Here is a 24,167-nt window from a genome sequence, read left to right as displayed (position 1 = left end):
AGAGGGCCGCCACCTGCAAGGCAAAGAGAGAGGTCTCTGGAGAAACCAACCCTGTCAACACCTTGATCTTGGACTTTCAGTCTCTAGAACTGTGAGAAAATTGATATCTGTTGTTTGAGCCACCCAGTCCATGGCATTTTGTTATGGCAGGCCTAGCAAACAAATGCACTTAGAATTTCTTCATTTTCTCACCTCCTATCTCTTTCTTATGATTTTTTTTTGCTTGTTAATCCACTCTAGTCTGGACTCAATAGCCACCCATCCCCCAAACTTCTCATCCAGGATTACCGCTGACCGCCATTTTGCCAGACCCAAAGCCCACTTTGCTGACCTCATCATATTCAACTTCTCCACAGTTGGTCTTACTTCCCTTCTTGAAGACATTGTAGCACTTGGATTTTGTTATCACACTAAGCTTTCTCTCACCTCATTGGCTGCTCCTTCTCAGGCTTCTTGGATGAATATTCCCTACTCTTTTTTCTCCTAAATGTCCAAGCTCCAGGCCCAGGTCTCAGTCATTTTCTCTGTCCACAGTCTCTCCCCAGGTCATTCCTTCTAGTTCTATGGATTTAAATATTATTAAAAAGCCGATAAGTCACATATTTACATCACCAATCCCAACTTGTCCCTTGAGCTCTGGGTTCAAATATTCAGTTGCCCTAACATTTGCTCCTGGGTACCCAGATAGTGTTTTAACTTCAACATGTCTAAAACTCCAGACTACTGTCTCTAATTTCCCATGACATTTAGAATGAAGTCTAAACTTCTCACCCTGCTCGCAAGTTCCCTTTGTGACCTGAGCCCTGCCCATCTTTCTGAACTCTCTCCTCCCACTGCCCCCCTCCACTGCCCTCCAGCCGCACTGCTGGTCCTCTAGTACACACTTGACTATTCTTGTCTCTATCAGAATCACTGGTTACAGCTACTTACTCCTTTAAGTCATTCAGGGCTTGGCTCAAAATTTACCTTTTGGATAGGCCTTGCTTGGCCCCTGTCTCACATATCACTCTCCTGAAGGCTGTAGAACTCAGTATACTTAGGTTGCACTTAAAACATTTTAGTAACCTTATACCATGCTTTATATTAAGTGCTCTATATGCATGATCTCATTTAATCCTCAGAACAACCTAATGAGGCATTATTATCATCCCCATTTTACAGATGAGGAAGCTGAGGCTAAGAGAGGTCAAGCCCAAGGTCACATAACTTGCACTAAGATCTGATTCCAGAACTAGTGCTCTTAACCATTTGATTCAGCTGTTTCTCAGTTATGAACAATATAGCTTCCAACAGTGTACTTTTCAGGATTGATTGGTTTCTACTGCATTTGTATTTGAGCAGGTAAAGTAACTCAGGTGTATCAGTGTGTTCTGTGGAAGGGCTTATTTTCCAAACTCTGGCTTTAAACATTTAGATGATACACAATGCAAATGAGCAAAGGACAAATTCAAACGTGTCTGAACCAACTCTGTGGTTCTTGCTTATAGACTTATTAAAGATGAGGATATTTTGCTCTTAACTTTGTGCTTTTTGGGCTTAAGTTCTCAGAAGCTATTAAAGCTTTTAAGCTTTAGGGAGTTTTTTTCCTTTTAAAAATTCCTATTTTCACAATTTGATTAGAAATGAAATCCTTAGAAAAAGTTCTATGTGATAAGAAGAACAAACATTTATTGAACACCTACATGTCCCAAACACTTCTTTTTTGATTGTCTCTCTGAGTTGGTATTCTTTTCCCTTCTTTTACAGCTGAGGAAACTGAGGCACTCAGGAACTAAGTGGCTGCTCCTGTTACAGAGCAGGAACTGTCTAATATCCTGTCCCTTCCTTACCAGACAGTACTTGCTCCAAAGTGGTTTTTGCCTTCCCACTATGGAACGCAATTGGTTCCCTGAGGCCCAACCTGTGAGACCTGTTCTCAGGGCTCTAAAATTTAGTTCCATGATACAATAATACACATGAAAAGTTACTTCTCAGGGACCTATATGCCTTTCTGGAAGTGTCGCAAAAACCCAAAGGAATGCAAAGGATTCTAAGTTCTGTGGCCAGCCTTCTTTGACCTGTAGACCCATGGGTCTGCTCAAGTAACCATCAGATACCAAATTGCACCAAATTCTCAGTGACACTGTTTAGCATGAGAACAGCGCTAATCCTTGAGCACAAGGACTCTTTTGCCTCTAGCCTTTGCACTGGCTCTTCTGGCTGCCTGGGCTGCCTCTGCCCTCCTGACCTTCCATTCTTGCTGTGCAAGTGCTGCCTTCTCAGAAAAGTCTTCCTGACCACCCGACCCCCCCTCCCCCACTGGCATCTCTCTAACCCTTTACCCAGCTTCCGCCCCGCCCCCCCCACGGAACTTATTACATTATATATTTACTTGCTTATTGTATTTTGTTTATCATATGCACTAGATGGAAGCTTCCTGAGGGCTGAGACTGTCTATTTTGTGCCTGGATTGGAGTAAATGCTTATTAAATAATTATTGAATGAATGAGCAGATGCTGTGAACACAGTAGGACTGAATGAATGGGTGGGTGACGTTCAGCCTTGACAGGGATGTGCTATTCATATCCTCCCTCTATCTGACCTACAAAGGGAAAGATATGACTACTACCGAAGAGGAGTAAAGCAAAAGAGGCCCCAAAAGACTAGAAATAGAAAACCTCCTGCCTCAGATTATCAACATGCTTAGGTCTGGCTTTGCCAAAGCCATGAAAACCCTGGACATTTAAGAACACAAATTAATCTTGCAAAATGGAATGGATATTTAAGGTGGTTAATTCCAGAAAAAAGAATAACCCAATAAACAAGTTTTCCTTAAACAGGCAGACTAGGCACCTGTGTAACTTATGTAAGTGGCAATCATATTGTAAGCGTTGTCCTTTTGAGAATGGCGGATAGACATGTTCTACTCAAGCTGTCCCCACAATAGAGTGATTCATGGTTACAGACCCCACCTGGGGCTGCTTCTGGCACCTGCAGACTGCTGGGCGGTGACCCAGAAGTGGCCTTGTGAGTGAAGAGGTAGCTTTGGCAGTGGGAGCTTTGCTCACACACTTGAGATAATACTGCAACTGCTCCAGAACCAGCCAGCCTGCTCCACACAGTGGATCTTTTCAAGCTTATGGAGGCACATCCTATGTCACGTATCTAGGCGACATCCCTTTAGAGGTGGCTCGCTTTCTGCTCTGCTATAAGGATGAGTTTTCATATAATTTTAAGTAACGGGATACATTGTGCATTCACCTAGAAACTGAACAGCCTTTGAAGTCAGGACTTTATAGAAACTGGAGAAAGCACCCTAAGTTGGGGAACTCATGGATCACTCACCATCCCGCCTATGCTCCTGAGGGCTCTTCTCCCCACACACCGGCTGCTGCATGAGGAGATCCCACCTCCTTTCTCTGTTCTGGTGCCTCAGCTAGCACACAAACCACTTTCTATTTGGAGGATTTTATTTCTTTTCTTTCTTTCTTTTTTTTAACCCTCACCTGAGGATATGTTTATTAATTTTAGAGAGAGGAAAAAGGAGGGAGAGAGAGGAGGAGGGAAACATTGCTGTGAGAAACATTGATCAGTTGCCTTATGTACTGAACAGGAACCGAACCTGCAACTGGGCGTGTGCCATAGGGAATCGAACCCACCACCTTTTGGTTTATGGGACAATGCTCCAGCCAACTGAGCCACACTGGCCAGAGCATCAGATTTTTTTTCTAATCACCATATGGACATATGATTTTAAAAAACTAATATGTGGAACTACAAACTTTCCAGGATCTTCAAAAGCTATTACACTTATGGTCTTGGTATCATTTCTGACTTCTTCCAGAGACAGTAACTGGCAGCCCAGTTAGATTTCTATTTTCTGCTTTTATTTCAGAAATTGGGAGTTCACCAAACCTCTTGCTTCCTTCTGTTTCAGGCTTTCTGGAAACAGACAGATCCTTTCTTCCCTTTCTCAACAACAGGTTTCACTGGAATTCCAAGTGATTGTTCTTCTAAATTAAAAATAAAAACAAAAACTATTCTCTTTTCCAAACACTTGACAACATGCTGGCTGGATGACAGAAGTTTGGAAGACTGTATTTATTGATGGATAGATTCAAAATAACCTGGGCGGCTTCACTTTCAGGTTCTCCTCAGTACAGACTGGATGACCTGTTGTTTCTTGTCCCGACGTTGCCCTGAGTAGCTACCCTATGGGGTTCCCCATCTGCAGCTTGGTAGGAAACAACATTCTTTAGCAGCCTTGATGCAACTGGCAGGGCAATGCCACAGCCTGCCTTTGTAAGCAAGAGGCAGGGGCATTAGCTGTATTCTTACTAGATGTTGGCATAAATGTGGCCCTGCCTTGTGGTCGTTCTGAACAAAAAACTTGAGGTTGAATCCCTTTTGTTGGGTTAGATAGGGGAGTGTATTGAGCTCCATGGAAAACAGAGGACTCTGACAGATGGGGAAAGGGTTGCCCCCACAGCAGGGGGTCGGCCTGGAAGTGGGTACTATAGCAACCCACTGAGAATTATCCTTCAAATTAAAGGATGGTTGGATTCACTGGGTCTGCCCAGGCAGGGAACCTGGCTGGGTCTGTGTCAACCAACAGATGAGAGACTGCTTTGCAGCTGTGTGATTTGATGGTTTGGTTGTGTTCAGACAGCTCTCTGCTGTGGAGATGACATCACTCCTGAGTCTTACTGCATGTGTGTACGTAAACCAGTATGGTGCACCAAGACGGGATGCAGTGGGAAAGACTGACCCCAGATACAGGCAATAAGCAGTACATTTCTGTATGTGTGGGTGTATAGAGACTTTTAAAACTGACTAAAAGTTAGTTTACCATTTTTATTTTTTTATTTTTCATTTATTGATTTTAGAAAGAGAGGAAGAGAGAGAAAGAGAGAAACATCAATTTGTTGTTCCACTTACTTATGCATTCCCTGTTGCTTCTTGTATGTGCCCTGACTAGGGATCAAATGCACATCCTTAATGTATCAGGATGACACTCTAACCAGCTGAGCTACCTGGCTGAGGCTTGTTTTTTATTATTTTCATGTTCAAACAGTTCCAAATAATGTCAGTGATAAAATACTTATCCCTCATAGGAGCAGACTTCTCCCACACCCCCAGCACCACTACCTTCATACACCACTGGGATAAACAAGCACCAGGTGGAAAAATTATAAATCAGCAAGAGTAAACAGAAAGCAAATGACGCTTAAGATAAGATAAAAAATGTTTTTATACCCAAAACTCTACTTTGTGCTATGGGCCCTTCTGTTGTTTAGCTTTATATTTCGGTTACCTATTGCTGCTTTTAAAACCACCCCAACATTTAGTGCCTTACAGGAACAATCATTTATTTGCTCACAATTCTGCAATTTTGGTAAGTCTCAATGAGAATGCCTCATCTCTGTTCCATGCTAGGGCTGGCACTTCCTGGTGGGCTTTTTCACTCATATGTCTGGTGTCTCAGCTGGAATGGGTTAAATATCTAGGGGTGGCCAAGCATCTTGCTCTTTCCATGTGGCTTTCCCCCAGAGGTAGCTTGGGCTTCCTCACAGTATGGTGGTCTTTTCTTATGTGACAGGAGGCTTTTCCCAGATGCAAAACAGTTTTTAGGCCTTTTTAAATGCTTGGTCTTGGGAGTTCTAGGACATTATTTCTACTACATTCTATTGGTCAAATCAGTCACAGGGCTAGCCCAGATTTGAGAGGAAGAAAAAAACTCCATTTCATGATGAAGGAGATATTATTGTGATCATCTTTGGAAACATCATTTACCTCACATTGTTTTCTCAATCATAACAAGGCATTGTGTGCTTTCACATTTCACCTTTAATGGTGATAAAATTTACCAAGTTGGAAAAGGTAAGGCTAGATTTGACTTTTAAAAATTAAGACCCTTACAGTCATCATGTTTTGGTTCTGAATGGAAAGATGGTCTCTTCATGCGTTAGTAAAAAACACGAGATTATAGGATTCCAAACACAGCAATGACATTTGAGAGAAAATATTAGGATGAGCTTGATTTTCCAAAACCTAAAATCCAAAGTATGTTCAAGTCTGTGAGATTGTCCAGTCTACAGGTTATAGGCTTGGTCTACCTCTTGAGAAAAAGTCAAATGGCTGCCATATTTTGGTTATTATTCCTGGGTGTCAGGTAATCCCCAGCATGTTGATTTACATCCTTTAAAATCAGTGTTGTTGAAAATAGACTGACCACAAGATTCTTGTGAGCATCAGAATGTGAAAGTCTTCCAGATACTGTAATGTATGCTATACATCCTGCTGAAGGTTGCTATAAATTCCACCCCAGGTCAGAGAATTACATCTCAGTCCAAAGAGGATCCACATGAGAGCAGATATGCACCATGATTCCCTTGTCTTTTTCAGACACAGCTAATCCATCTCTACACATACAGATCTTTGGTTTGGAAAACATTTTCAAGCCCAGTGTCTCATTTTCTACTCATTGTAAACAATCGGTGAGCAGGTGGCCCCTGTGTAAATAAATGCCCACAGTTTGCACTTGTAACAGTAGAACAGGGTGGTAACCTCCTTGGAACACTGGCAGCTCTCCTAACTCTTCTTCCTCCAGGGTTTTCCCAGGGTTCTTGTCCTCTGCTGGAGCAGAAGGCCCTCCAGCTTCTGTCCCCGTGGCTTTCAGGCCTGCTCTGATGGCCTCTTCTGCCTTGCCCTTCTGTAGGTTGAATCCTGAGCCTGTAGGCAAGTTCAGACAGCATAACACAGCAAGGGAGGGCCCGACTCCCTACCTTTAAAGGGAGGTTGGGTGACCGTGCATTCCCAATATCTGGAGCCCACACTTTACATCCAAGAAGGCCAAGAAGTAGACATGCCCGACAGTTCCATGCCTACACTTTCACCCTACATTGACCTGAATGGGACTCTTGGGGCCTTTAGGTTCCACAGCTCTCAATGTCCTCAATCTTCCTCTCGCAGGGAGAAAAAAAAAAAATTTAAAATGTTTTGAGACGCTTTGTACCACAAACTGTTAGCTAAAAAAACAGCTGGTATCTGGGGTCTGGGGTCTTTCCCTCGCCGTTCACGTTCTTTCTCACACTCCTGCGGGTGCCCATTCCTGTACCCCCAGCCCCTTCTCTCCCGTCCCCGCGTCGACCCAGTGCCGGTCCCACCAAACCCCCACTCTCCCACCCTTCCGCTCGCCCCTTACATCCTCCCGGCGCCCGGCTTTTGTTGCCCAGGCTTGTTTCTAACTTGAGAGTGTCGCGAGGCTCGGCGCCAGGTCACGTGCGTTAGTGACAACCTCTCGCAGGGTGGCCCCGAGGCCGCGGCGCCACTGATTGGTGGGTCCAGGTCTGGCGCGGCCCCGGGGCGGGGCCCACGGCGGGCGGAGCGGCCGATCAGCTGTTCCGAGCGCTGCACAACAACAAAAGGAGTGAGAGGGGCCGGCGGCGGCCAGCGGCGCAGCGATAGGAGGGCCGGCTCGGCCCTGCGCCCGCCGTCCCGGGACCCGCAGCTACCTCAGCAGCCCCGCGTCGCGCCGCGCCCGCCGGTCCCCGCGGAGCGAGGCGCTGCTGCTTCGCCACCGTCCGCGCTGCAGGTCCGGCCCACGTAAGTGCGGGCGGGGCCGGGGCCGCGTCCGCTCGTCCCGGCCGCCCCGGCGGCGCTGCCCGGACCCGCGCGCCGTGCCCTCAGACCGGCTCGCGAGCCGCCGCCCGTGAGTTCCCCGGCTTCCCGTTCCCTCCCGGCGCCGCCCCGGGCCGCCCACCCCCTCGGGGGGCCTCGCGGCCCCGGATGCCGGCAGCGGCGGCGGCCTCGCGGACCTGGGCCGGGCTGAGCCCCGGCGCGGGGCGGCGGTTGGGTGTTTGGTTTCTGCCTCCTCCCCCGAGCCTGCCTGTTTTCTTGGCCACGGCGGGACCTCCTCCTCCTTACTCCCCTCCGGCACTCGGGCATTGTGCTGGGACAACCCGCCCGGGGGCTCCTGGCCCCCGCCCTGGGACGCGTCCTTCCCGGCCTGCGGCTGCACGCCCCGCGCCCCGACCGCTAGACTCCTGGTCCTGGGTCGCGCTCGGAAGCACCGTGGGCCCTGCGGCTCCCGGAACCCGGCGACCGCAGCCTACGCGCTGGATCTTACACATCGCTGTTTGAGGTTGCACCTGTAGAAAGAGCACTCACTTTACTTGCCCATTATAATTAAAATCCTTATTTTAAGGGTAATCCATGATGAGGTCTTACGATACGCCATATAGTATGCTGCGTGCCTTACATTATTATTTTATGACTAGGAAGCCCGAGGTCCAGAGAGACTGAGTCATTTACACAAGGCCACACAGCCCATTAAAAGGACATGGCGTTTTCTCTTTCAAAGAGGGAGGTGATTTTAAGTGACAGTTCCTCGTTTTTATTGTTATTTCCCAATTATATCTGCTTATTATCCTCTGCGTTAATTCCAAATTGAGTAGATTAAGGAAAAGCCCCTTTCCATCTGTAACTTCCAAGGACTTGGGTGTACATTGCTAAAAGGAAACCTTTTCTGAATACAAAGTAGCTTTAGGAAAAGGGTAGGGGGAGTCACCCGTGGCGGTCTTTAAACAGAAGTTACGAGGTGCTCCATGATCCTGACATCACTTGCTTGGTAATTGAAATACATTTTTCATTGCAGATATGAAAAACGCTTGAGAAGCTTTTGATTTTAAGTCGCAGCCACTGTAATTCTGAACTTACAGCATAATTTTCACAGGCCCCTGCCTGGAATCAGGGTCTTACAAATTTCTATGACCAAGGTCTCTTGTTTTTTTCATCCTATCTTTTGTTCTTTTCTGTGAGAGCTGTCTTATATTTCTCTTGGGAATGGCGTACTTTCCAAATTCAAGGTTAACAGGCTATGAGTTACCAGCTATTGCTGTCTTTGTCTAGTCATTCAGCCTCAGGGCTGACACTGGCAGGTCCCTGGGAGAGTAAACCTCTTGTAGCTAGTTGAGTAAGGGTCCAAGTGGAACAGGCAAAGACAAGTTTCTTGCTTGGTTTTTCTGCAGTTTAAAATAGATTTTAAATGACTCAAATCAGCATGTTTATTTTTTCTAAACAAGTGAGGGGGGAGGGATATAAAGAGATAATTTTGAGGCTGCTTTTCAATGAAGATGTGGTTTGTTGAGCCACCTGGTATTTCGAAACTGTCAAGAAGCCACAAGTGTACATGAAGTTAGATCATCAAAGTTGTTGGATTTTTATTTTTTAATGTTGTTTTTGGAGCCGCCTACTGGCAGCCAACACCAACTGAAAAAGTGCTGTTCTCTGAAGTTCATAGAGCCACAGTTGAGGGTAGAAGGAGAGATCGTGTGCAAGGAAAAGCACTGCACTTGGAACCAGAAGACTTAGGCTCTAATGCCAGCTACACCCCGAGCGGCTCGATCACTTTTGAACAACTTACTTAATTTCTGAGTCTCAATTTCCTCATTAGTACAATGGGACAAATAAGTACCTCAAGTCCCTGTCTCATACAATAAGCATTTAGTAAATTGTTGCTCTAATTATATAAACATTTTGCAGGTAAAGACACTCAGACCCAAAGATGCTAAATTACTTGCTCACAGTCAACAAGTGCTTTGGAATGAACTTGTGGTTAATATTTACCTGCCATGTGCCAGGAGCTATTTTAAGTGATATATACTTAATATTCATGTTGGCACCACCATCCCCATGTTAGGGGTAAGAAAACCAAGTCCAAGAAGTTACTAAATATCTTAAGTTCAAACAAGATGCCAGTAGCAGAGCCAAGCTTTCAAACACAGCAGGCTAATTCCAGAGCCATACTACCTGTAGGCTGGTGCTGTCCCCAAAAGGAGATGCTAACAAGCTCTTCCAGACTAGCAACTCCTTTTCTAAGTTCTCAAACTATGAAGAATGCTTTCCCCCGAAAGTATTGACTCAGCTGCCTTTCTCTGCTCACAAAGCATTTCTACTCATGTAATAATATGCAAAACATTGATAATAAAATATTAAGTAACAAAGCAGGATACAAAACTACATTCACTAGTCTACAGTTAATGATTTAAAAAAAAACTTGTAGAAAAAAGGAAAATGTACAATGTACTAACAATGGTTGCAACAAGATATGGAATAATACCTATTTTCTAAATGTTTTATAATGCAATTTCATTTGTTTTATGATGAAAAAGACATTTTTTAAAGGGAGGTATTTTGAGCCAGGATTACAGGGACAAAGCTGCCTTCTTGAAATGCTGGGGCCCAGACACTTTGTTTCGTTTCACCACTGGCGTGAGACTGCTCAGTTGAGGTTGGTTAAGGCTGAAAGCTTGCAGGTGCTCCAAAGAAAAGCAACGCTACCGCACCTGGGCTTCTTTGCCTCTACCCCTATACTAAATTCTGAGCTGTATTTGTAAATTTCCACTTTAGTTTTATCATTGCCCTAGAGTTGTGGATATCAAAAAGTCAGGGACATGCAGCAGGGAGTGAGGTCTGTTCTGCCTTGCCCTTTAGCTCCACGTAGAACCCGCCCAGTGGAGAGCCTCTGTTCCTTCGCAAGAGCCAAGGTCAAGAGTAGCAGTGACTGGGTAGGGAAAGCCCCTGGGTCACTGGCAGGATAGGCAAGACTCCATTCTGTATCCTTCCCACTGGCCTTCAGCAGGTGTGTTACATAAATACCAACAGTGACTTGGAAAGATGATAAGGAGCTCTTCTCTCTCCTGCCTGGACTCCTGAACCCGGTGCCCAAGGTTGGTTGCCCTTGCAGGAGGCATGGGACATCTGGAGAAGCCTCTGATTGCAGGAAACCAAAAGATTGACTTGCGCTGCCCCACAGAAAGCCCCAGTGGAGACACCTTTCCTGTGGCGGAGTGGTGTATGTGCCAGGAAAAGCGGCTGTCCTCAACGGGGCTTAGAGATGTAGCCAGAGGAGGCAGGCTGCTGTTGGAACCCATAGCTGCCCAACTACAGTGGCCCCAGCAACATTTTCTGCCTTGTAGCTGCCACTAATCTGTTCTGGGCCCCACGTGGCATCACAGTTGGGGAACAAGGTGCTCATTTAGGAAGAGCAAGGGTCCCCCTGTGGGGTATGTTCTTTCCCTTCCCTCCTCCCACATAGCCAGCTTCCTCTCTGGTGCAGAGCTTGCGTCCAGCCCAGTGCTCTGGAGAACTGGGATTAATCTCTCAACTGGTTCAGCAGACACAGAAATATACAGGGGCCAGTATCTGCCTTCACAGTTTAAGAGAAACGAGGAAAAGATTTTGAAAATATCTTTATTTCCCGTTCTAGCTTATATATTCAAAACCTCTATATGAAACCCTGTGATAGTTCTTTTGGGACATGTGTCACACCACAGTTGGTCAAGCAAACTACATAGCCCACCTCTCTTCTAACTTTTCTTACATGGAACATAAAGCTGAATTTGAGTTCTTCTACTAGATCTCCAACCTTCATGATTTGGCCATGTTGCAGGAAGACTGGTTATGCAAGTGATACTTCCTGTTTACCCACCTTTAATATTTAATGGCCAAGGGTGACAGATTATGACCACAAAAGTATTCAAATGTCATTGATACAAAGACACATTCGTAGTACTTCACAGCTGTACATGCCAAACAACTGGAATCTAATTTGCACATAAAGAATTGAACCAGGAATCTAATCAGTTACAGATTGTAACTACATTTACATCTGAAGATAATTGTTTTGAAAGTGAAATTGTCAAAAGGCTGAAGATCTATCATCAGGTAGGATAATCCTTATCTATTCCTCCTTTTGGAGGGCCGATTGAAACACAATTGAAGTTCACATGACTTGTGATTAGCGTTTCTGCGTAATCAGGACTTGCAATACCCTGATTGTTCCTGATTCTTAAAAAAAAAAAAAAAAGGCTGAAGTGATGGATTAAAGCCTCACGCTCGCAAAGAAAACAACATGTCATTTAGTGCAGCACTTTTCATCATCTCTGGATGGTCTCATCCACTCCTATAGTTTCCATCCCCCACTTTGTGTTGACAGCTCCCAAGTCTTTGCCCCTGAACTCCAAAGCCCTATATTCTGCCATCTACTAGACATCTCCAGGTACATGACTTGCAGATTTCCCAAATTCAGCCTCTCTAAAATACTCAAACCACACCTCCTGCAGTATTCCTATTCCATTACAAAGTCTCACCATCCTCCCAGTTGGTCAGGCCATAAGCCTGGGTCATCCTTGACTTTTCCCTCCCCTTAACTTCTGCCCCTGCCTGCTCTCACAACTGTCCATCTGAATCTTGAGCTGTACTGCAGATGCCTCATTCTCAATTTCAGGTTTCCACAGTGTTCCTTCTCCCCTTTCATTCTTGATCTTCCCAACCACTCAAGATCAAAGTCATTTATCTTCCCTGACCTCCACCTGCATAGGTCTGAAGGACTCCCAGTACGTCTTCCAGGGCACATAGCACATGGGTTGTTACACTTGCCATGGGAGGACTTTATTTTGCCTTCTTCCCTGCACTTAGCACTACACCTAATGCATAATAGGTGCTTGATAAATATTTGTAGAATAATAGTTGACACTGACTGAGAACTGTGTGCCAAATGCCTTGCCAAGCAAGTTGCCTGCCTTACCTCATTTTACAAGAGTAGAATCAGGGAGACCGTCTAGGAGGTGGTAACTGACAGAATCTGGAGAGACACCGGAAGGTTGGCTTCAACTAGGATGAGAGTGGTGGAGGGAAGGAAGTGGAGTCAAGCCACACATGCACCTAGAGTCAAGGGGACTTGCTGAGTTTGGAGGAGGGGTGGGGCTTAGAAGATGCCAAGGGTAACTGCTAGGTTTGGGGCCTGAATAACTGCTGGGTGCTGCTGCTGCTCCTTACTGAGAAGGGATGAAGGACAGCGCATAAGTTTGTGAGGAAAAATTAATTTCCTTTTGATATGTGTTAGGTTTGATATGCCTGTCAGGTAACCAGGAGGTTATGAATATATACATCTGGAACTCTGCAATAGGATCAGAAATGTGTAGTTCCTCATTTTGAACTCACCAGAACTCCATGAGGTAGAACTACGGCCAGCTGAAACAGTGTAACTTCGCAACTCACTGAGGGCAGGAGCAGCAGAGCCAGCACTGAACCCAGGCACACTGACCACTACGCAGTGGTGTTTGTGGCTGAAACCAACACTTCTTCTAACCAACTGAATGGTTGGTTCCAGTTCTAGTTGCTGTCCACTACAATGTGCTACAGTGTATGTTTTTCCATGGTAGCTGAAGGAATTGTTTTGAAGGTCAAAGTATGCTGTCCTTACAGATTATAAAAGTAATTAGGCATGCTTGTTGTCGCATACAAGCAGTACAGAGCACAAAAGAAAATGAGCCGGAGAAGGATAGATGCCTGGCACAGGGTGGTCACTGGGTACTACTGCTGGGTTCATTTGGCAGCTTCTGGCCATTGACTATTATACAGAAAGACTGTTAGTATCTAGTTTTTACTCCTCTACTTACAGAAAAGCAATACTGCAGCCTGAAATTATTTAAATTTATGAATTTTATTCAAATTTATCCCTTACTGTAAAAGCACAGATGTGAAAAACCAACTCCTTCCTCTTTTTTGTAGTTCTCCAATAATGTTATTCACAATGCTTTATATTTTCAAAAATATGAATTCTAGAATGAATTATAACTTTATTTAAAAGAAATAGTTCCTGCCCTGGCTGGTGTGGTTCTGTGGATTGAGCATCAGCCTGCCAAACGGAAGGTCGCTGGTTCAATTCCCAGTCAGAGCATGTGCCTGGGTTATAGGTGTGTGGTCAGGGCACATACCAGAGGCAACCGATCTATGTATCTGTCACTTGTTTCTTTCTCTCTCTTTGTCCCTTCCCCTATCTCTAAAAATAAATAAAAGCTTTTAAAAACGAAATAGTTCCTAATTCATATGGCTTGTCATAGTTTGGTATTAATAGTTGAACAGCTGAATTTCTATTTTGGATTTGATGCTAAGTGCTGAGGCAACTAAAATCAATGGCAGGGTCCCTGCCCTCAAGGAGCTCTTCCATACCAGGATGAGTCTGAGTGAGAGGGGCCATGGAAACTCCAGGCCAGGGGTACAGCCTGAACTGAGTTGTGAAAATAAATTCTGTAATCACTGACCCCACATTCAGTTTTTTAAAATGTTTTCAATTACAGTTGACAATATTATAATACAAGTTTCAGGTGTACAGTGTAGTAGTCATACTTGACAAAGTGGTCCTCCAGCTATTTCCAGTACCCACCTGGTACCCTACAGATATTACAATATTATTGACTGTATTCCTTATGCTGTACTTTATGTCCCCGTGACGACTATGTGACTACCAATTTGTACTTTTTAGTCTCTTCGCCTTTTTCACCCAGTCCTCCAATCCCTCTCCCCTTTGGCAACCATCAGCCTGTTCTCTGTATCTATGCCAACTCCTTCCTTTTTATTTCACATTTTAAGATATTTACAAGTTGTGTTTCAGTAGTCCTTTATGTTTTGTAAATAATAGATATTGCAGTTCTTACATTTGGCCCCTGCAGAAAAGGAAAAGCTGTAACAGAAGACTAAGGCCTGTGATTTCTTCTAGGGGGAGATGTATGTGTGTGTGCATGCGTGTGCACACTTTTAAAACCACACACACATATTATGTAAAGATATGCTGACTTGAAATAACCTTATTTTTCTGTTTTGTTTTAGGGATAATGACTGTTCTCACCTAAGTTGAATAAGCACCTTGTGCACTTTACTCTCCTGTCAGTGTGTCAGGCTGACTGAAGACAGGGTTTTGAAATCTCAGCTATAAAGACATCCAGCCAAAGTCTCAATCTTGCCTTAAAAATGTTCCAGAGATTGAATAAAATGTTTGTGGGTGAAACCAACACTTCTTCTAACCAAGAACCAGAATTCAGTGAGAAAGAAGACGATGAATGGATCCTTGTTGATTTTATAGGTAAGGTATCCTCCACTGTTAATCATCACAGGAAAAATGCAAACACTCACATCTCAGTTTTTCCATAAGTAAATCAGTAACTTTAAAGGTTTTTCAGCCTTAAAAGTAAATAAACAAGAATTTGTATTCAAAAAAATTGCAGGAAACATCCGGTGGCAGGTGATCAGCCCATGAAATTGATTGCTGTCAGACTTCCCAGTTTTGCAGCTCTTACATCCTGATCGAATCTGGGGCACATTAATAGAAAATCCTTAGGCTAGGCAAGCAGTAACATATGGCTTGTTGTATCTTTACTCAGTAGAACAGAAGCAGTCTAAAAACCTTTCCACGAAGCCAGAATAATCCATCCCATACAGTGATACATCACACAGGCACACAGTGCTCAGAAATTATTTTATACTCAGTATGAGTGAATATAAATGGGTGTTTCTGACCTAAATGAAAGAATGTGGGCATCAGCTAATAGCATCTCTCTTCTTTTTCTGGGCTTTGATGTGATTTCACTGTGACATTCATCCTCCTGTGGGACTTCAGCAACACACGTGGACTCCGATCTAGAAACTTGCACTGGTTTGTCAGCAGCAGCAGATGAGGAAGAAGACATCAGTGAAGAGTCACCTACCAAGCATCCTTCAGTCTTTTCCTGTTTACCTGCATCCCTTGAGTGCTTGGCTGATACAAATGATTCCTGCTTCCTCCAGTTTGAATCCTGTCCGATGGAGGAGAGCTGGTTTATCACTCCTCCCCCATGTTTCACTGCAGGTGGATTAACCACTATCAAGGTGGAAACCAGTCCTATGGAGAACCTTCTCATCGAACATCCCAGCATGTCTGTCTATGCCGTGCATAACTCCTGCCCTGGTCTCAATGAGACCAGCTGTGGGACTGATGAACTTCATGACCCAGGTAGTCCAAGGTATGTCATATGTATTTGACTCTTTCCACAGGCATTGTTTAACATGCAGTTTATTTATTTCTCCTACAATTCAAAGCTAAGTTTTTAGAAGATGCAAAAGTAATTTTGTTAGAGATTTATGAAAGTATATGCATAGTGCACGAGGCAGTTGATGGTATTAAAAAAAAACTTGCTCATTTTAGATTTCCAAAAAGTTTCATATTCTCTTAACCTATTTTTTTGGTCTTCAAAGCCCTTGTTAACATTCCACCACATTTAGAGGGGGAGAGAGAGAGTGTGTGTGTGTGTGTGTGTACACACATACACGTTTGTTATCATTTTGAAGAACCTTTTAAAAGCAGGTAGCTGAAATGCTGAGTGATTTTCAGCAGTAAGCACTTAAGGGAAGAGGATGATTTTGTAGGAAACAAATGGCATTCAAATATAAGACACTGAAAAAAAAGAAAATTTATAATATGTTCCAGCTATATAATGGAGAGCTAATCCATTTATAATATTCTGCTAATATATGGAAAGAAAAAACGGGCATTTCTGCTAAGAATATAACTCCAGCACTGTAAGACTAGATTATTTGAAGCTATCAAATTCAACAAGAATAGAGCCTTAAAACAAAACTCTTATTTTCTTCCAAGTAGGCCTAGCTAAGTCACATCAAATGGCTCTTAACCTTGAAAACCTGAGAAATCTTAGCATGAAAAATGGCAGTTTTACCAAAATGTTTTGCTCAAAGAATTGTTTTCTGCCTTACAGAGGAAAGATTTCATACCCAAACAGTATTTTGTTGATATATAGGGGTCCCAAGTGGTCTGAAAGGTCTTTCAGTGCCAGGTGGGTTGAGGGCCTGGTCAGTGAAGTTTGATATGTTCCAAAGTAACCTTAGAGACATTCTGTGCCCTTTGTCCAGGGAATATATTCAGGATTGTGCCCTCCCACTAAAATAAAGCCCATGGCAGAATTAATTATCTCAAATTCTGACTAGTTCATAATGTACATTAGTGGAAAGTTCCCTATGGTGTTAAAAGTGTTGTGGGCATGCTGGCACTACCTTCATTCCGTTATTACCTGTCAAGGGTACAGGTGAATTTGATCCTTTGGAGCAGTTCAGATATCCCTGGAGTCAGTGCTGTCATCCAAAGTTCCTCCCTTTTGACTGTCTAGGCTCTGACTCTGCAAACTAGACCATTGTATATATCTTCTATTTCCTTTTTGCTAGATATAAACAAAGCCCAGGCAGCTCATTAATTTGTTAACCTTGCCAGAGTTTACTGCACTGTCAAGTCTCAACATTGTAGCTTATTTTGAATGATGATAGACATATGCTTGTATCAAATTGAAAAAGTTTTGCTTAAATAGTTACCTAGGCTTTTGACTAGGTAAAATCTTTGATGGGAAATGTTACTTTAACAGGCACTTCATTCAGCCCTGTAAGTTTATAAAGAGGTCAGTGAGGCATTCCAACAAAAATTTACAATGTGAATTTTTAGAGGCAATACTGATTTAAATGTTTTACGCTTGATTCAGATTAATTTCTTCAGTGCTTACCAGTTCTTCCTGATTCTGATCTCATCTCTGAGGAATGTCATTCAAGAATTTAGCATGATTAACCGTCACTTTAAACTTACTGGCATTTGTATATATAATTTTCAGTATTTAAAGTACGTATCTGTGTGTGTGTGTACACATAATATATTCAGCCTTGTAAATAACATTATTATAGAAATAGTACATGTGCATTGCAGAAAATTAGAAAATGCAAAGATGCAGAAATTTAAAATGACTTTATTACCCAGCAGTGAACACTGTTGAGACCCCAGGGCATGTCCATTTCCATCCTATCTATCCTTGGAGATATTACCATAGAGCACATAAAGTGCTTTATAATTACAGGTGAACTTCAGAATGTGTTTTATTGTGTTTCAGCCTTTATACATACTATAACCTTAAGTAACATATGAGCCTTTAATGACTCACAGTAAACCAGTAAAAATAAAGAAAAGTTGACCACGTCCTAACAGTAAAATCAAATAGCATTTTAAATCTTACTCGTGATTTAATAGTTCACCACTGAACATCTGTGGGGACAGGGAGAGAAGCCTATAAGACTCACTGGCACAAAGTGCATCCCTGTGAGACTGTGTGAGAATGTGTTATCAGTTTGAGCGGGAAGTTAAGGACTCAAGGTGCCCACCTTTTAAAAACTAGTCTTTATTTTAACATCTATTTATTAATTTCTTAATGCAACCTGCTTTGATTCTACTATTTTTAAAAAACAATATATTAAAAAATAATAGTGTTTTCCTGTAGTGATTATAGACATGTTAACTGCCCTCCTTGTATAAAATACCCTTAAAAGTGTTAAAAGTCTTCATGTCTTGTGTTAATATAGTTTAGGTGTATCCTATTTGATTAGCTTTTTCTATAAAAAACATAATAAATCATATGGTTTGTAGTCAAGGGTCTTTATGACATTGCTATGCACATACCATTCCAAAATGTGTCCTGTTGTGCTATAAATCATAAGCAGGTAGCTTCTTACTAGAAAGGCATTAACTGAGATTTTCCTTACGTATAGTTGTATTAAATACAGACGTAAACCTTTTTTCCCAGAACAGTTACTTACATAAAGTGTATGAAGGAGCTGTTGCCACAGTGTGTCAGTACTCACCTGGCTTCATAACCACGGTCTTCTGGAGTAAAACCTGTGCTAGCATCCTGGTTGAGTCAATTAATAATTGTGACCTAAATACATCTTTGAGCCTTAAGTTTCTGATCAGTAAAACTTGGGAATTAAAATATTTTCCTACTAAGATTGTGGTGAGAATTAAAATACATAATATTTGCAAAATAGTTGGCAAATGCAGATATTCAGTAAATGTTAAGTTTCCCTTCGAGAAAAGCACATATGTGTTTGCTTTGTAATGGAAATTTACTCAGTGTAAAGCATTTTTTTTAATTTAAAAAATGGTCTACTTAATCAACCACCTGTTAATTATATGGCATGTTTCTATTAAAAGTTAGCTACTTCTTTCTACCATTATCAATCAGAATGATCACAAAATATAAACTTGTCTGTCAGCCATAAGACACTAAGCTCTCATTCAACCATTTATTAGTGTGGCAAATTGAATTGCTAAGTAACTTTATAGTTTCATTACTAGCATACTCTGTTATTTAATACACACTCATTTTCTGTTTCAGAGTGGAAGCTCAAAATGAAGTGGGGCAGCACATTCACTGCTATGTTGCAGCTGTTGCTGCTCATACAGCTTTTCTGGAACAACCCAAGAGCTTTCGCCCTTCCCAATGGATAAAAGAACACAGTGAAAGACAGTCTCTTAACAGAAATAGCCTTCGTCGCCAAAATCTTACCAGGGATTGCCACTTTCGGCAAGTCAAGCACAATAGCTGGGCTGTCCATCAGCCCTGCCCACGTCAGTACAATTACTGAGAATTTCAAGTTTGATTGGTTGGTTTCTCTTGGTTTGTACATGTGTTTAGGTGTGTGTGTTTGGATGATGAGGATGCTGTCTCTTTACAGCCAGTTGATGACCAATCACATAGTTTTACCAGTGTGTTTAGACACTATCTTGAAAACCAGATTTACATGCTGTGTATCACATAATGCCTTGCTCTTAACATTTACTTTTTTGTAAATTTTTTCAGAATATTTTTGGAAACATATCAATACAGTTATAGTGTTTGGTGTTTGGGGATGTCTTTAAATCTATTAAGGTGTACATTAGTATTTTAAAGACATTTCTTCTCAAGTATGAGAATAGGCATCTTTCAGCTTCACTTTATTTTATATTACTTAATCAATCTTTTGAGTAAGCAAAAATTTATTCTCAGGGTCAGCCACACACTTTATTGACCAGTACTTGATAATCTTTTCTGTATATAACAAATACACTTTTACACACTAACATGAGCATTAACAGGTTATAGTTGCCATGGTTATAATGGAATTATGGCTGAATTTTCTTTTGAAAGAAAACTTGATATATTTTTGTGTGTGTGGGGTTTTTGTTTTTCCCAGATTAGCCATGCAGTTCATTTGGGAATTCAGGTACATTAAGTGTTAGAGAACAGTGCATTCAGTAATTCCGGTGTGACTCTGTGATATGGTACAGACATTACAGGTATCGTGGGACAAAAGCACTTGTCTCACATGCAGAGGGATTAAATTAGACCTGTGAAATTGTATCGGGGAAAATGTATGTCCGCAACTAACCATTATCCACTATTTAAGTTGTTTGGATTCTTTCCTTCCAGCTCTGCTCACTCACCACCTCACATCAGCTGTAAATTCAGAAGTACTCGTCAACCAGGCACTTGAGTGACTTCATATTTATATCTGCCCCAGGGAAAAGCAATAGGCTTTGTATTTCTGATACAGCGACCAATCCTCTGCCATGGATCTTGTCCTGCCAAGTGGCAAGCAAGGCTAAGGGGTAATTCCTGGTGATGGCTTTTCATGGTGTCTAAATGAAGAGGGATAGGGTGGCTTCCTTGAGTTTTCATTTTTTGTTTTACATCATGCTTCAGGCAGAATCTAACCACTTTGGCCTCTGCCTCCTCCACCAACAGGGGAGCAGCAGTAGTTACCTCCCTCACAGCTGTTGTGAGGACCGCATCCTGATTTGAAGTGGGGCTCTCCAGAGCTGTACCTGTGTGAAATTTCAAGGGCCTCTCTCCTGAATCCAGGGATGGGGGTGGGGCCTGTGGCAGTTTTTTGCTACAGCTGTTCTTCAGAGTGTTGGTGCTGATGAGGCCAGGGTGCAGGGTTCAATGCCCACAGAGGCCAGTGAACTCGACACAGAGAGGGTCTATTTCTTACCTCTATTCAGTCACTTTATTTTTTAGCAGTTGTGATGGGTTTTGCTGAGCCATCCACACTCTTACTGAAATCTTCTGAAATTAAATGAAGCACATGTACAATCCAAAGCACATTCTGCTGACAGAACAGTAGTATCGCCTTCATAATCAAATAGCTTATTTTTCCATCTCCTCCACAACCTTCATTAAATCAGTATACGTCTCTACTATGTTTCAAGGGAAAAAGCAGCATGTAGTTACATAAAGTATTATTGTATTTCGCAGTAACTCTCTAGCAGCTTGATATGGGCAAGCATGGGATACTTATTTTTTAAGTGAAGAGCTGTGCTCTTTTTTGACTAGACTGGGATGTTTATAGAGTCAGAAACAGTCAAATAGTATAGTAAAATGGTGGTAGGTTGTTCTTCCACTGGCGATGATGAAGTGCCAGGAATGTCTCTTTAGAACAAGAGTCTAGATCCCCTTTATCTTCTTATGCCTCTTCCATTTCAGCCACCTTTTTATTTATTTGTTTTCTATTAGGGGCCAAGTCTGTAAAGTTTTGTCAAACTGAATTAGAAGTTTGTTACTATTTGTGTTTACCTGGGTTGGGAGATAAGGTAGAGTTTTCATTAAGGTGTGTATGTTTTACATCATGTTTGTTATAGGGCCATATATTGGTAACTTGAAAATAGACCAGCTAAATGTTTTCTTGATGTAAGCCTCTGAATACATTGCATGCAAGTTGTTAGTACCTCATGAGCTACAGAAGTTCAGCCAGGAGAATTTGTTTGGCAGCATGGACAGATTTCTATATAAAACTACAATTTTTTTTACATTTTTTTCTTTTACAGATTTCCTGATACTTTAAATACATTTACATCTCTCTCAGTTATTGCCTTTTTGTTTTCCTTATATGGGCCTAGTTTTTTATGCCTTGTTCCTGGAAAACAAATGATTTCAGTCTTTGGGATGTTTTTTTCAGGGTAAGGGCTACCACACCATCTGTGATACCACATTGTGGTTTCTTTCTAACATTGGCGTATGTAAGAACTGAAGAAAGTAGTTACATAATTCAGTTGAAGTTCTTGGCCATTAGATGTTTGTTACGCATCTACCATGTGTAAGACACAAGACTAGTAATAACACAGAATGACATTGTGTTAAGTATTCTTTGAAACATGGCCAAAATACAATTTATTATAATTTTTTTTGCTGTTGTAAATATTAGTGGTTTACAGTGTTCTTTAGTGCATATACCTTAAAAATTCAAGCGGTGAGAAATAAGACCCCTTTGAATTTAGTGCTCTGTTTCTGAACTGATAATACAGAATGTTACTTGGAAAAAGTCTGGAATGTGTGGTGCACACAAGCAGTGCTTATGAATGAGTTTTTTTAGTTTTTATAATGCACCATGTTTCTCAAAGTTTGTGTTTTTGTTAATAAAACATTTTATAATGTTTATTTTGTTTATTTCTTTTTCCTCAAGTAACTGAATTGTGTACTGCACTGTAAGTTGAAGATTAACCATCCATTATTTATCTTTTGTGGCAATGCATTTACATGCTTGGCTGGGCGGGGAGTTGTTTACAGAACGTGCAAAGTAATTGGATTTTTGACTTCCTATTCCAGGGAGCTTTTTTTTTTCACATTAATTTTCTGTTCATTTCCAGTTCCCAGGCAAACTGTTCCTTTTACATGTCTTCTCTGTTGTATGAGTACTTTGGTCCTAGTCAGACAGTTTACTTAAAACTTGAGAGGGCTGTTCAGCATTGCCCATTGCTTTTGCTTAAATCTGTGTACCACACTTGTGGGTAATCTTTACATCTTCATTGAATCTGTTTTTGCTGTTTCTCTTTCTCCTCAAGGAAATATGTTGTCTTTATATCTTTTTAAGAGAAAAGAGCAAAGAAGAATATTTTTCTTATCCTCATTTTCTTTGAGTTAGAAACAAAGAAAAAATGAAGGACTCCAACTAGAAGATAGACATTTAAACTTAAATAGATTAATGGAGAAAGTTTAAGAGTTTCCAAGTTATTAGTTTTTGTCTTTAGAATCAGTTAAGAGACTGCTCCTTGTATTGGAGATACTAGCTTTTATTGTAATGTTACCTTAAAATTATTTTATAAGGCCCATACACAGATTAAATTCTTTTAAAAGTAGGGCCACTATCATGGATGGTTTCACTGCCATCACCCATGTTGATGCATTATAAATGGCATCCTTATCTCCTTATTTTAATGCTTAAAATTTTATTTAAAATGCTTTAGTTAGAAAACAAACAATGCAATGGTGTCAGCCTTGCCATGTAGCAGTTTCACTTGAAATTTGACACCAATGTTAGTGGTTTGGGTGGAGAAAGAGGTACTGGAAGGCATACAGATAAGGATATCTTTTTCTATTTGCAACAGCATCCTTTATGTGGAAGAAGTTACTATTCAAAGGAAGGCAGCTTAAGTGGATAATGTTTTGTATGTCATTGAGAATTTCCCTTACAACACTTTTTAAAATCTGTATAATTGTTAAATGCCCAGTTTTGCTCTGTATTTGCCTTAAGTGTTAGTGTTCATTTTCTAGATGGACATCTGAAAACCAAACCAGTGCTTGGGGAGGTTAGATGTGTATGTTTCCAGGCTTGGTGTGTGTGTGAGTGGTTTTGCTTGCTTTTTGGTTGCATTTTCCTCCAGAGGTTTGTAACTTTAATCAATACTTGTGTGTGTCATTCAAAGCAAAAAAGTGACTTTGGTTTTTTTCTTAAGTAAAATCGTGAACACATTTGCTTTTCAAGAGCAGGGCATCAGTTATAGAGACTGATGAAGAGTATTGTAGATTGTACTATGTGCCTTCTTGAAATGTTACTGGACACAAACTTTTTTTTTAACAACTTGAAAACTACAAAGGGACGTTTGGTTAGGTTCTATACTGTATATCAATCTATGCATAAATGGCAGCTTGTTTTTCTTGAGCCACTGTCTAAATTTTTTCTGTTTTTATAGAAATTTTTATACTGATTAGTTCATAGCTGGTCAGTTTTATACACAGACTAAACAATACAGCACTTTGCCAAAAATAAGTGTAGCATTGCTTAAAAATTGTGTATTAACACCAGTTCTTTGTAATTGGTTTCAGTGGTGCATTTTGCACCATCTGGAGTTATGGTTTTTAATCTGTCAGTAAATAAAATGTCCTTTAACTTCACATTTGTCAGCTTCTTTTATTTTTTTTCTTTATGGTCATTAGACTTAAAACTAGGTACATTATAAAATATTTGCTGTTTAGTTTTACTTGCCCAAAAGATGTGTTTAATATACACTTTAAGTGCTTTTTAAAAAACTTGTGTAAAATAAGTATGTTATATTAAAATAACCACTTAAGTGAATATGAATTTGAGGGTAACTCCAAGCCAGTACTTTTTCCCTCCAATTAATCTGTGTTAAAAATATAGAGAGAGAATTTAATACACTGGTTCTTAGACTTTTTAAAGCTATCTTAGTGAATTCTCAATGGCTGTTCTCCCACATAAGTGCTGAC

The 24,167-nt window shown here is 41.4% G+C and overlaps 1 protein-coding gene and 1 non-coding gene across 2 annotated transcripts; both read left to right on the top strand.

Moving 5' to 3' along the window:
• The first annotated feature begins 7,397 nt into the window (after positions 1-7,397).
• Positions 7,398-23,818, top strand: TP53INP1 (tumor protein p53 inducible nuclear protein 1). Its single transcript, XM_054590284.1, has 4 exons — positions 7,398-7,584; positions 14,653-14,905; positions 15,440-15,821; positions 19,020-23,818. Exons 2-4 carry the CDS (start codon positions 14,794-14,796, stop codon positions 19,267-19,269), a joined length of 744 nt encoding a protein of 247 aa, XP_054446259.1. The 5' UTR covers positions 7,398-7,584; positions 14,653-14,793; the 3' UTR covers positions 19,270-23,818.
• LOC129084489 (U8 small nucleolar RNA) lies at positions 11,700-11,828 on the top strand. The gene has a single exon (XR_008530613.1). It is a non-coding gene; the product is annotated as a U8 small nucleolar RNA (small nucleolar RNA).
• Positions 23,819-24,167: the final 349 nt, after the last annotated feature.

Source organism: Pteronotus mesoamericanus, unplaced genomic scaffold, assembly GCF_021234165.1.
Source record: "Pteronotus mesoamericanus isolate MK-2021 breed Mesoamerican mustached bat unplaced genomic scaffold, CSHL_Meso_final scaffold_174, whole genome shotgun sequence".
Classification (NCBI taxonomy): domain Eukaryota; kingdom Metazoa; phylum Chordata; class Mammalia; order Chiroptera; family Mormoopidae; genus Pteronotus; species Pteronotus mesoamericanus.
This window is presented reverse-complemented; position numbering and strand designations above follow the sequence as displayed.

What these genes read in the sequence shown, in the direction of transcription:
- TP53INP1 (XM_054590284.1), top strand. Translation starts at nt 14,794, where the DNA reads ATGTTCCAGAGATTGAATAAAATGTTTGTGGGTGAAACCAACACTTCT. An exon ending in GATCCTTGTTGATTTTATAG is followed by an intron (nt 14,906 to 15,439) that starts GTAAGGTATCCT and finishes GTGGGACTTCAG; the next exon opens with CAACACACGTGGACTCCGAT. An exon ending in CATGACCCAGGTAGTCCAAG is followed by an intron (nt 15,822 to 19,019) that starts GTATGTCATATG and finishes TTTCTGTTTCAG; the next exon opens with AGTGGAAGCTCAAAATGAAG.